This window comes from Mustelus asterias, chromosome 7, assembly GCF_964213995.1.
Source record: "Mustelus asterias chromosome 7, sMusAst1.hap1.1, whole genome shotgun sequence".
NCBI classification, from domain to species: domain Eukaryota; kingdom Metazoa; phylum Chordata; class Chondrichthyes; order Carcharhiniformes; family Triakidae; genus Mustelus; species Mustelus asterias.
In genome coordinates, this window is record NC_135807.1 from 108,816,694 (window position 1) to 108,830,138 (window position 13,445).

The 13,445-nt window shown below is 43.3% G+C and overlaps 1 protein-coding gene across 1 annotated transcript in view; it reads left to right on the plus strand.

The window, feature by feature from the left end:
* Nucleotides 1–13,445, plus strand: part of LOC144495895 (uncharacterized) — a 207,533-nt gene that overhangs the window by 94,687 nt on the left and 99,401 nt on the right. The window contains exon 8 of the mRNA XM_078216663.1: nucleotides 1,652–1,790. Coding sequence (XP_078072789.1) covers nucleotides 1,652–1,790 — 139 coding nt within the window. The remainder of the gene's footprint in view (nucleotides 1–1,651; nucleotides 1,791–13,445) is intronic.

The following is a 13,445-nucleotide window of genomic DNA, read 5'->3' on the forward strand; positions in this document are numbered from 1 at the left end:
GACTCCACTATCACTGCAGGCAGTCCATTCCACACCCCAACCACTCTCTGCGTGAAGAACCTACCTCTGATATCCTTCCTATATCTCCCACCATGAACCCTATAGTTATGCCCCCTCGTAATAGCTCCATCCACCCAAGGAAATAGTCTTTGAACGTTCACTCGATCTATCCCCTTCATCATTTTATAAACCTCTATTAAGTCTCCCCTCAATCTCCTCCGCTCGGTCTTTTCTCCTTGGAGAGACGTAGGATGAGAGGAGACCTAATAGAGGTGTATAAGATGTTGAGAGGCATAGATCGGGTGGACTCTCAGAGGCTTTTTCCCAGGGTGGAAATGTCTGCTATGAGAGGACACAGGTTTAAGGTGCTGGGGGTAGGTACAGGGGAGATGTTAGGGGTAAGTTTTTCACACAGAGGGTGGTGGGCTAGTGGAATCGGCTGCCGTCAGGGGTGGTGGAGGCGAACTCAATAGGGTCTTTTAAGAGACTCCTAGATGAGTACATGGAGCTTAATAGGATGGAGGGTTATAAGTAGGTCTAGAAGGTAGGGATGTGTTCGGCACAACTTGTGGGCCGAAGGGCCTGTTTGTGCTGTAGTTTTTCTATGTTTCTATGTTTCTAATCACATTTACCAGCACTTGGCCTTGAATGTCATGATGTGCAAAGTGTTCATCCAGGTCCTTTTTTTAAAGGATGTGAGTCAACTCGCCTCTACCACCCGACCAGGCAGCGCATGCCAGACCGTCAACACCTTCTGGGGAAAAAAGGTTTTTCCTCACATCCTCCTAAATCTCCTGGCCTCACCTTGAACTCATGTCTCCTCGTGACTAATTCTTCAACTAAGAGGAACAGCTGCTCCTGATTCATTCTGTCCATGCACCACACAATCTTGTACACCTCGATCAGGTTGCCCCTCAGTCTTCTCTGTTTCAACGAAAGCAACCCAATCCTATCCAATCTCTCTTCATAACTTAAATGTTCCATCCCAAGCAGCATCCTGGTGAATCTCCTCTGCACCCCCCTCCAGTGTAAACCTGTTTGTGTACACAACAAATCAAGGGTAAGATAAGTATTGTCTCTGCTGGAAAAATAGCTGCTTAAAGTTTATTTATTAGTGTCACAAGTAGGCACTAACAATGCAATGAAATTACTGTGAAAATCCCCTAGTCGCCACACTCTAGCGCTTGTTCGGGTCCACTGAGGGAGAATTTAGCATGGCCAATGCACCTAATCAACACGTGTTTCAGACCGTGGGAGGAAACCGGAGCACCTGGAGGAAACAAATGCAGACATGGAGAGAACGTGCAGACTCCATGCACACAATGACCCAAGTCGGAAATGAACCTGAGTCCCTGGCGCTGTGAGGTAGCAGTGCTAACCACTGTGCCACCGTGCTGCTGTCTGTTCAATCATATGCATGAAAGTGAGCCACCTGGTACCTTAACAATCTTGATATGTGACACAATGCCAGCAGAAGAGGTAAGGAGACAGTTGGAGTAGAAAAATAGCAATACATTGTTGAACAGTGTAGAGAGAATCTTGCCTTCAATGTCATTGTGAACGACCAAAATTGAACAACAATGAGCTCATGTCCTCATCATGATGAATGTCGGTAAGGTTCCTTTCTTTATCTTCTTTGCCTATCTTCCAGGTATAAAGAACTGCTTTCGTATCATCAGACACAACAGTTCTCTGCTGCTATTGGTTTAAATAGAATGCTTTTAATCGCAGGATTGATGCAGCCGCCAATTATGGGAGAGAATATTTCTGAGGATTTTATGAGGAGACAGGTAAGTAGTCAATTTTATGTTCACACACAATAGGGCACATTTATTCCTGAATATCACAAATCCTTGTGTATTGTAAATCTGTTGTTGTGTAAATGCGCCACAGCAAAATTGATGTCACTGGTGTCCAAAGCTGCTTTTATACAATTGTGTATCCACCTAGTCAGAGGTGATTTCCATAGAAACATGATGCTTGTACTGATGATGAAATAAGTATAGCACTTAACTGCAGAATTCGAAGTTATGATGCAAAATTGGATAGACTTTAAATAGAAAAAAAATTGAATTATAAAATGAACGCAGTGTATTTGGGTATGCCAGCAAGGTATGTAACAAATGAAGTATACTCATGTAAACTTGAGCTGTACTCACATTTTCATTTCCTTTCAATCTCAGTGAATAAATATCATCTGGAGAGGAGAAAAATATAGTGACTGATAGAAATCAGACCGATCTCTTCCATAAACTGTCCTGAAGTCATAAAATACTTGTGTCCTGTAAAGCAACTCTTATTAGGCTAGAAGTACTCAATTTACAGCTTTTAATTGCATTACAGTTCAAACCTGAAGATCACTTTACATATCCAATGGTGTATGTTTTTCAAATTCATTCTTGGGATGTGAGTATCTTTGGTGAGGTCAGTGTTTGTCCTTAACTACCCTTGAGCAGGTAATGATGAACCACCTTCTGGACTCTCTGCAGTCCACATTGGATCATGTACGCCTATAGTGCAGTTAGGGTTGGAGTTGCAAAATGTTGTTCCAGTGACAGTGAAAGAATGGTGATATCGCTCCAAGTCAGAATGGTGTGTGACTTGGGAGGAGAATTTGTAGATGTTCCCATGCATCTTCTGCCTTTATCCTTCTAGGTGATAGAGGAATGTTTAATGTGGTGGTTAGGTGGTTAGGGTGCCAATTAAGTGGGATGCTTTGTCTTGAACGATGTTGAGCTTGCTGAGTATTTTTCGAGCTGCGATCATTGAGTGATAACATCACTATAGCACATGAGAAGATCATTTGGCTCATTGAATCAATGCTGACTCTTTGTAAAACAATGAAGTTAGTCCATTCCCTGATTTATCCCTGTTGGCCAGAAATTTTGTTTCCCTCAGATGCTCACCCAATATCTTGTTTGAAATCATACATTGCCTCCATTTCCATAACATCTTAGGCAGCAAGTTCCAGGTCATTAACACTTGCTGATAAAGAAGTTCTTCCTTGCATAGCCTGCATCTCTTGGCCAGAACCCTGGTCACCCTATTGTAGAAAGGATATTATTAAACTAGAAAGCGTGAAGAAAAGATTTACTAGGATGCTACCGGGACTTGATGGTTTGAGTTATACGAAGAGGCTGGATAGACTGGGACTTTTTTCTCTGGAGCGTAGAAGGCTGAGGGGTGATCTTACAGAGGTCTATAAAATAATGAGGGGCATAGATCAGCTAGATAGTCAATATCTTTTCCCAAAGGTAGGAGAATCTAAAACTGGAGGGCATAGGTTTAAGATGAGAGGGGAGAGATACAAAAGTGTCCAGAAGGGCAATTTTTTTACAGAGGGTGGTGAGTGTCTGGAACAAGCTGCCAGAAGGAGTGGTAGAGGAGGGTCCAATTTTGTCTTTTAAAAGGCATTTAGACAGTTACATGGGTATAGAGGGATATGGGCCAAATGCAGGCATTTGGGATTAGCTTTGGGGTTTAAAAAAAAATGGGCGGCATGGACAAGTTGGGCTGAAGGGTCTGTTTCCAGGCTGTAAACCTCTATGAGTCTATGAGAATCTTAAATCTGTGTCACCGAGCCCTTAAACTGCCAGCAAGAAGAATGGCTTTTCTTTATCTACCTTATCTAAAGCTTGTACAACTCCATCAAATCTCATCTCAATCTCTTTTATGCTAAGAAAAACAACTCCAGTATCTTCAGCCTAGCTTAGTATTTAAAACCCCTCATCCCTGGAACCATTGTGACAAATGTGTTTTGCATTCTCTTACAGACCCTCTCATCTTTCCTAAATTGTGGTGACCCGAATTGGTTGCAATATTCTGGTTGTGACCACAGCCAAACTTTATTAAGATTCCGCATAACTTCCCTGCTTTTGTACTCTATGCCTCTTGAGTATTCCATCGGACTTCTGACTTGTGCCTTTTTGGTGTGGATGGGATTTGGGAAGTCTGGAGTAAAGTAAATAAGTAAAATTCCTGACTTCTGACCTGCTCTTGCAGCCGCAGTAAATTTAGCTGGTCCAGTAATGTTTTTGATCAGTGGTAATCCTCAGATGTTATTGTAGGCAGATTCAGCAATGATAATGCTATGGAATGTCAAGAGAGATGGCTCGATTCTCTCTTGATGGTCATTGCCTGGCTCTTGTATGACGTGAATGTCACTTGCCACTTATTAGCCAAAGCCTGAATATTGTCCAGGTCTTGTTGCATATGGAAACATTGCTTCAGTAGCTGAGGAGTTATAAATGCAGGGATGAAAAACTTCCTATGTTTGGCTGATTTTTCACTTCAACTATGGAATTTCAACATTGGAAATTATTTTCTGACCTCCGTCTCTCCATAATTGTTTGCGCGTTTGACCTTGATCTCATGCTTTTAGATGATGCTTGAAGTTGGGGCAGAATCCATGAACTTCAGAGTGAGGTGCTTCATTGGCGCTCATGGCCGGACCCCAAACATCAACTACTGCCACTGAGCTTCATGCCATCCTAGATTCAGGTGCTGTCACTCATCTCACCAGAAGGGCACACTCCTGCTACTGGCCACTTGGTTCAGCCAGGTGGTGGTGGGAGGAAGAAAGGGAGGGAACAGCAGAGTCTGAGTCTCCACAAGGTTTGGTTGGTGATGGGGCGAGGAGGGAGCAAGGGAGGTTGAGTTTCTGTGGGGTTTAGCCGAAGGCGTGGGAGTGGGGTGGGGTGGGGGGGGTGGAAGCTTAGTTTCCAACAAAGACTAGCTGGAGGGTGGGGAACCCAGAATTCTGGCTGGTTGCATTGAATTGACACTGGCCTACAGTCACAAAAGGGCCTGTGTCACCCCATGGAATCTGGATGTTGACAGAAGGTTGTTGGGAAATGGTTTCATTGAGTGAGTGAGTTGCGGGGGGGGGGGGAATGCAGTTAGGATTAGGAGTGTGTGCATGCAAGTCCTCACTGAGTCTTTCATCACCAAGGAATATGATAAGCTGAGCTGAAACCTACATGGGTGTACAAAATAATAACACAATTACAAAATGTTTTCAAAACACAGATTTTCATATCTATGATGTATTATAATATGCAACTTTAATCACTATCTTGTTAATATAACTGCTGCTTTGCTTTTGGTGGCATCAGTTGTCAAGTTAATAGAATAGTACAGCACAGTACAGGCCTTTCGGCCCTCGATGTTGTGCTGAGCTTTGTCCGAAACCAAGATCAAGCTATCCCACTCCCTATCATTCTGGTATGCTCCATGTGCCTATCCAATAACCGCTTGAAAGTTCCTAAAGTGTCCGACTCCACTATCACAGCAGGCAGTCTATTCCAGACCCCAACCACCATGCCCCCTAGTAACAGTTACATTCACCCGAGGAAATAGTCTCTGAACATCCACTCTATCTATCCCCCTCATCATCTTATAAACCTATTAAGTCGCCTCTCATCCTCCTCCGCTCTAAAGAGAAAAGCCCTTGCTCCCTCAACCTTTCCACTAAGACCTACCCTCCAAACGAGGCAGCATCCTGGTAAATCTCCTCTGCACTCTCTCCAATGCTTCCACATCCTTCTTATCGTGAGGTGACCAGAACTGCACACAATATTCCAAATGTGGTCTCACCAAGGTCCTGTACAGTTGCAGCATAACCCAACGGCTCTTAAACTCAAACCCCCCTGTTAATAAACGCTGACACACTATAGGCCTTCTTCACAGCTCTATCCACTTGAGTGGCAACCTTCAGAGATCTGTGGATATGAACCCCAAGATCTCTCTGTTCCTCCACATTCCTCAGAACCCTGCCGTTGACCCTGTAATTGATTTTCAAAGTTAATTTTCAGTAGTTTTTTATTTCTATCGACATGTCAATAAGACATGAAAGAAGTCAAAACTGTGTACATCAAACTTTATTCTTTGCTACTTTAAAATGCACTTTTGCTGAAGCAAAAGATGGCTGCTATAGGCCACGTGACTTACAGGACTGACCATCTTTCTTAGAGGCTTCCAACAGGAGTTAGAAGAACAAAAGACTCCCCTTCTCATCCTTGAGGAATCTCATGCACCATTGGAAGAACATTATAATCACAAAATCAGAGAACTCGTGGAGATTGCAATTAATTTTTTCCTGTCCAGGTCCATTTCAAAGGGGGCCCTTTGAGGGGAAAACGTGCATTATTTGCATCTTTATAAGCTTGCTCCTCCAGCAGGGTCTGCTCAGACAATGGCTCCTTGAAACAAGGTCCTCAACATGGACTGTAACTCTTTCAGAGGCTAATGACTGGCATATTATAAGCCATAAAACAAAAAACAAGACCCAGTCACCAAATGAACATCCCTTTTGAAAAATCATTGTGGAGGAAGGATGTCACATGAGTTGAGAGCCATTTTGAAATTTCTATTTTCAGCTGAGAACTGAAAAACAAGCAGTTTACTGATTACTTCCAATCTGAAAAGAATAGCAGCAAGATTCCCAATAGACCGAGTAGCTGGTCCTTCATCTGTACAAGGTGGAGAGGCTGCATCTTAACTGGACTGGGACTAACAAGAAGATTTGGAATGTTGTGAAGGGCTAAAACTAGACTTGCAGGGTGCTGGGAACCTGAAAGGGAGCTCCAATTTGAGGGAAGCAAAACTGATAAAAGGAAGTAGAAAAGTAGAATTAAAGGCACTCTACATTAATGCACATAGCATTCATAGAAAGGTTGACAATTTGAATTGAGGGTATGATTTAATTGACATGGCTGCAGGGTGACCAAGACTGAGAACTGAACCATATCTGTCAACACTGAATTTCTATTTTACAAAATGGAAGGACATGGCAGTATCTGTCCATTTGAATGCTGACCTGGGATATTTTTAAAAAGGTCATACATTCACCTTGGAACTGTCAACAAGCAGGCCTCTTCCAAGAAGTTACCTGAACTTTATGGAACTTGAGGAAGATCTGCTTGTTTGTTTGAACTGCAATTACTTTGATTGATGGAGGTAAAATCTGAAAAGGAAAAGGTTAGTGACTTAGTGGAAATCACATGGGAGAGAGAACAAAACTGATCCTGTTGATTTTGAAGGCAGTCTTGTCAGGGTACGAGCTGAGGAAGGAAGTCTATCCTAAATGGTTCTCTCTCTCTCTCTCTAACTGGTCTAACGCTGTGTGTGCAACCTGTAGCCAGAAAATCCTCATCTGAGGGTAACTCATCTGCATTTGGACCTACAAATTTGGGACCAGTTGTTGAGAACTCCCAGATGTCCACCAAGACCTGTTTCACATGAGGGGATTTCGGGTTGACTGTGTCAAGACTCTGCAAACGTTATCCTTTAATTTGTAAAGGCCACCTCTACAGAGAGACTTTTTTTTTGTCCTTTGTCTGTGTTTGACATGGGGGAGTTCTTTCAGAAGAAATAGATGGTTACACTTTCTGATTACAACTGTGTGTTAACCAATACTTGAACTTGTTAAAATTAGTTTTGTTTTATAATAAGCAATCATTTGGAGTTTATCGAAGAAGCCTGGTTCAAGTCTTTTTTTAAATTATGGGTACCAGTAGAGATGGTAAACAATTGGCCAGTTTGGTGAGTAAATTAAACTATTAAATTAGTGGCACTGCCTCCGGAATGGTGGGGCTAGATCATAGGCACACTCTTCCCAACCCGATCCTAACAATATCCAAGGATATTTGGCCTTTAAGATGGGTAGGCTAAAAGGAAAAGGAGGTGGGGTAGTCCTCTTACTAAATAAATTAGAAAGGCTCTTAGATCGAAGAATCAAGATGTTGAATCAGTTTGGATGGAGCTAAGAAACAGCAAACATTGGTGAGTGTTGTTTATTGGCTACCAAACTATCGTGCTAATATTGAGCATGGAGTCAAGAATTTAGAGATGCATGTAATGTGGGTAATACAGTTATAATAAGCAACTTAAATTTACACATAAACTAGGTTAACCTAGTCAGCGCTAATGCTGTGTGGAGGAGGAATTCCTGGATGTTTAATGTACTTGGAGACATGACACTTGGAAGGATTGGGTTAAATTATTTATTTATTCAGAACATAGAACATAGAAAAGCTACAGCACAAACAGGCCCTTCGGCCCACAAGTTACGCCGAACATGTCCCTACCTACTAGGCTTACCTATAACCCTCTATCTTACTAACTTCCATGAACTTATCCAAAGTCTCTTAAAATATCCTGTTGATTCCACACACCCACCACCCTCTGAGTGAAAAACTTACCCCTAACATCTCCTCTGTACCTACTCCCCAGCACCCTAAACCTGTGACCTCTTGTGGCAACCATTCCAGCCCTGGGTAAAAGCTTCTGAGAATCCACTCTATCAATACCTCTCAACATCTTATACACCTCTATCAGGTCACCTCTCATCCTTCGCCTCTCCAAGGAGAAAGGACCTAGCTCTCTCAACCTATCCTCATAAGGCATGCCACCTAATCCAGGCAACATTCTTGAAAATCTTCTCTGCACCCCTTCTATGGCTTCCACATCCTTTCTGTAATGAGGCGACCAGAACTGGGCACAGTACTCCAGGTGGGGTCTGACCAGGGTCCTATACAGCTGCAGCATTATCTCCCGATTTCTAAACTCAATTCCTCTATTGCTGAAGGCCAGTACTCCATACGCCCTCTTAATTACAGCCTCTACGTGCGACGCTGCTTTGAGCGTCCTATGAACCCGGACCCCAAGATCCTTCTGATCTTCCACACTGCCAAGCATCTTACCCTTCATATTATATTCTTTCATCCTATTCGACCTGCCAAAATGAACCACCACACGCTTATCTGGGTTGAAGTCCATCTGCCACTTCTCCGCCCAGTCTTGAATCTTATCTATGTCTTGTTGCAACTGCTGACATCCCTCTATACTATCTACAACACCACCAACCTTTGTGTCATCAGCAAACTTGCCAACCCATCCTTCCACTTCCTCACCCAGGTCATTTATAAAAATCGCAAAGAGCAAGGGTCCCAGAACAGATCCCTGGGGCACTCCACTGGTGACCGACCACCATGCTGAAAAAGACCCATCTACAACCACTCATTGCCTTCTGTGGGCAAGCTAGTTCTGAATCCACAATGCAATGTTCCCTTGTATCCCATGCCCCTTCACTTTCTCAATAAGCCTTGCATGGGGCACCTTATCAAACGCCTTGCTGAAATCCATATAAACTACATCTACCGCTCTTCCCTCGTCTATGTGTCTAGTTACATCTTCAAAAAATTCAATTAGGCTCGTAAGGCATGATCTGCCTTGGACAAAGCTGTGCTGGCTATTTCTGATCATACCATATCATGTATGGATATGGGGGTAGGGCCTGGGTGGGATTGTGGTCGGTGCAGACTTGATGGGCCGAATGGCCTTTTTCTGTGCTGTAGGGTTTCTATGATTCTATTTCTATGATTCTATACTATTCCTCTCCAGATGTTCATAAATCCTGCCTCTCAGGATATTCTCCATCAACTTACCAACCACTGAGGTTAGACTCACTGGTCTATAATTTCCCGGGCTATCTCTTCTCCCTTTCTTGAATAACGGAACCCTCCAATCTGCAATCCTCCGGAACCTCTCCCGTCTCCATTGATGACGCAAAGATCATCGCCAGAGGCTCAGCAATCTCTTCCCTCGCCTCCCACAGTAAGCTGGGGTACATCCCATCCGGTCCCGGCGATTTATCTAACTTGATGCTTTTCAAAAGTTCCAACACATCCTCTTTCCTAATGTCCACATGCTCAATCTTCTCAGTCCACTGCAAGTCTGCACTGCAAGTCTGCACTGCAACTACCAAGATCCTTTTCCACTGTGAATACTGAAGCAAAGTATTCATTAAGTACCTCTGCTATTTCTACTGGTTCTATACAGACTTTCCCACCGTCACATTTGATAGGTCCTACTCCTTCAGATCTTATCTTCTTGCTCTTCACATACTTGTAGAATGCCTTGGGGTTTTCCTTTATCCTGTCTGCCAAGGCCTTCTCGTGACCCCTTCTTGCTCTTCTAATTTCCCTCTTAAGTTCCTTCCTACTAGTCGTATACTCTTCTAGATTTCTAACATTACCTAGCTCCCTGAACCTTTTATAGGCTTTTCTTTTCTTCTTGACTAACTTCGTTACAGCTTTCGTGCACCATGGTTCTTGTAACCTACCATAACACCCCTGTCTCATTGGAACGTTGCTGTGCAGAGCTCCAGACAAATTTTCCTTGAAAATTTGTCGCATTTCTTCTGTACGTTTCCCTGAGAAAACCTCCTTCCAATTTATGCCTCTAATTTCCTGCCTAATAGCCTCATAATTGCCCTTACTCCAAATAAACACTTTCCTAGCTTGACTGATCCTATCTCTCTCCAATGCTAATGTAAAGGAGATAGAGTTATGATCACTATCCCCAAAATGCTCTCTCACTGAGAGATCTGACACCTGCCCAGGTTCATTCCCTAATACCAAATCAAGTACAGCCTCTCCTCTTGTAGGCTTATCCACATACTGTGTCAGGAAGCCCTCCTGAACACACCTAACAAACTCCTCCCCATCTAAACCCCTTACCCTAGGGATATTCCATTCGATATTTGGGAAATTAAAATCTCCCATCACGACCACTCTGTTATTATCACATCTCTCCAGGATCTGCTTCCCAGTCTGCTCCTCCACATCCCTGCTACTATTGGTTGGCCTATGGAAAACACCCAGTAAAGTTATTGACCCCTTCCTGTTGCGAACCTCCACCCACAGAGATTCCGTAGACTATCCCTCTGTGGCATCCATCTTTTCTACAGCCGTGACACTATCCCTGATCAACAGTGCCACGCCCCCACCTCTTTTGCCTCCTTTCCTGTCCCTCCTGAAACATCTGAAACCCAGCACTTGAAGTACCCAGTCCTGTCCCTGAGATAACCAAGTCTCTGTAATGGCCACCACATCACACTTCCAAGTAGTGATCCACGCTCTAAGCTCATCCATTTTGTTCACTACACTCCTTGCGTTAAAATACACACATCTCAACCCTTCGGTCTGAGCGCTCACCTTCTCCGTCACCTGCCTATCCTCCCTCTGACACCGTCTACAAGTCCCTTTTATTTTTAACCTCCTCTCTCCCAGTCACCTCATTTTGATTCCCACCCCCCAACCATTCTAGTTTAAACATTCCCTAGTAGCCTTAGCAAACCTTCCCGCCAGGATATTGGTCCCCCTGGGATTTAAGTGAAACTTAAATTTGTGATGTGTGATCTCCTCCATGGCTGATGCTTCTCTCTCTGTTTCCTGCTCTACATAAAATCATAGAATTATAGAAATTCTACAGTGCAGAAGGAGTCAGAAGGAGTAAATGCAAGTTAAGGCAGAAGGGAGTAGTGTATCAAGGCTGGATGTCATTTATTTTAATGCAAGAAGTCTTGCTAGTAAGGCAGATGAGTTGATTAACACATGGGAATATGATATTATTGTTATCACAGAGACATGGTTGAGGGAGGGGCAGGACTGGTGGCTCAGAACTCCAGGGTATAGAATCTTCAGGCGAGGCAGGAGTGGGTGTAAATAGGTGGTGGTGCAATATTTATCAAGGAGTCAATTACTGTAGTAAGGAGGAATGCTATCTTAGAAAGTTCCTCAGATGAGACCATTTGGATAGAACTTAGAAGCAAAAAGGGGTCAACCACCTTGCTTGAAGTGTACTACAGGCGCTCAAACAGCCAGGGAGAATTAGAGGGGCAGATATGTAGACAAAGCTCTGAAAAGTTTAATAATAATAGTCGGAGATTTCAACTTCCCCAACATTCAACTTCAACTTGATAGTTAGGAAGGCAAATGCAATGTTAGCATTCATTTCAAGAGGACTAGAATACAAAAACAGGGATGTACTGCTAAGGCTTTATAAGGCTCTGGTAAGACCCCATTTGGAATAATGTGAGCAGTTTTGGGCCCCATAAGGAAGGATGTGCTGGCTTTGGAGAGCGTCCAGAGGAGGTTCATGAGAATGATCCCAGGAATGAAAGGCTTGATGTATGAGGAGCATTTGAGGACTGTACTCGATGGAGTGTAGAAGGATGAGGGGCGAATCTCATTGAAACTTACAGAATACTGAAAGACCTGGATAGAGTGAATGTGGGGAAGATGTTTCCATTAGTAGGAGAGACTAAAGATTTGAGGGCATTGTCTCAGGGTAAAGGGTCTTTGGAACCGAGATGAGGAGGAATTTCTTCAGCCAGAGGGTGGTGAATCTGTGGAACTCTTGGCCGCAGAAGGTTGTAGAGGCCAGGTCATTGAGTGTATTTAGGACAGAAATAGACAGGTTGATGATTGGTAAGGGAAAAGGTGGGAGAATGGGGTTGAGAAACTTATCAGCCATGATTGAATGGTGGGGCAGACTTGGTGGGCTGAATTGCCTAATTCTGCTCCTATATGAAAGGCTTAAAGGGGACAGAATTCTGAAAATGCATCCCGGAGAGCTTTTTATCCCAATATGTAGAAAGTCTTACAAGAGAGGTGTTGGACCTAGTTTTAGGGAGTGAAGCCAGGCAAGTGGTAGAAGTTTCCCTGGGGGAGCAGTTTGGTGACAGTGATCATAATTCAATTTAAGGTAGTTATGGAAAGGGACAAAGCTGAACTGGAAATAAGGGTTCTGAATTGGGAGAGGGCCAATTTTATTAGGATAAGAGAGGATCTAGCAAAAGTTAACTGGGAGCAGCTACTTGTTGGAAAATCTACATCAGAGCAGTGGGATTCATTCAAAAAGGAATTAGTGTTCCTGAGAAAGTGAAGAACGGGAGCAACACGACCAGAGAACCCCAGATGTCAAGGGATATCCAAGGTTGGTTATGGAAAAAAAGGCCAGTTTCTGGCAGATACCAAGGGCTCAGAACAGTGGAAGCCCGAAAGGAATATCAAAAGTGCATGGGGTTATTTAAAAAAGAAATTCGGAAATTGAAAAAGGGACATGAAAAACCTTGGGTAATATAAAGGAAAATCCAGAGATGTTTTATAAGTTTATTAAGGGCAGCAGGATGACCAGGGAAAGAGTAGGGCCCAATAGGGTGATAATTTGTGTGTGGAGCCAGAAGACATAGGTGAGGTTTTAAATGAGCATCTGTGTTCACTAAGGAGAAGGGTGATGAAGGTACAGAAATCAGGGAGGGATATTGTGATTTACTTGAATAACTTAAGTTGAGAGGGAGGAGGTATAGTTTTAACTGGCCTAAAAGTGGATAAATCCCCAAGCCCAGGTCAGATGTATCCCAGGCTGCTGTGGAAAGCAAGAGATAAGATTGCAACAGCTCTGACAATTCTCAAATCTTCTCCAGCCACAGAAGAGATACCAGAGGACTGGAGGACAGTTAATGTGGTACCATTATTCAAGAAGGGAAGTAGCTAAAAAAGAGGAAGTTACAGGCCAATGAGTCTAACAGTGGTAGGGAAACTTTTGGGAAAAATTTGATGGACAGAATTATTCTCCACCTGTGGAGGCAAGGATTAATC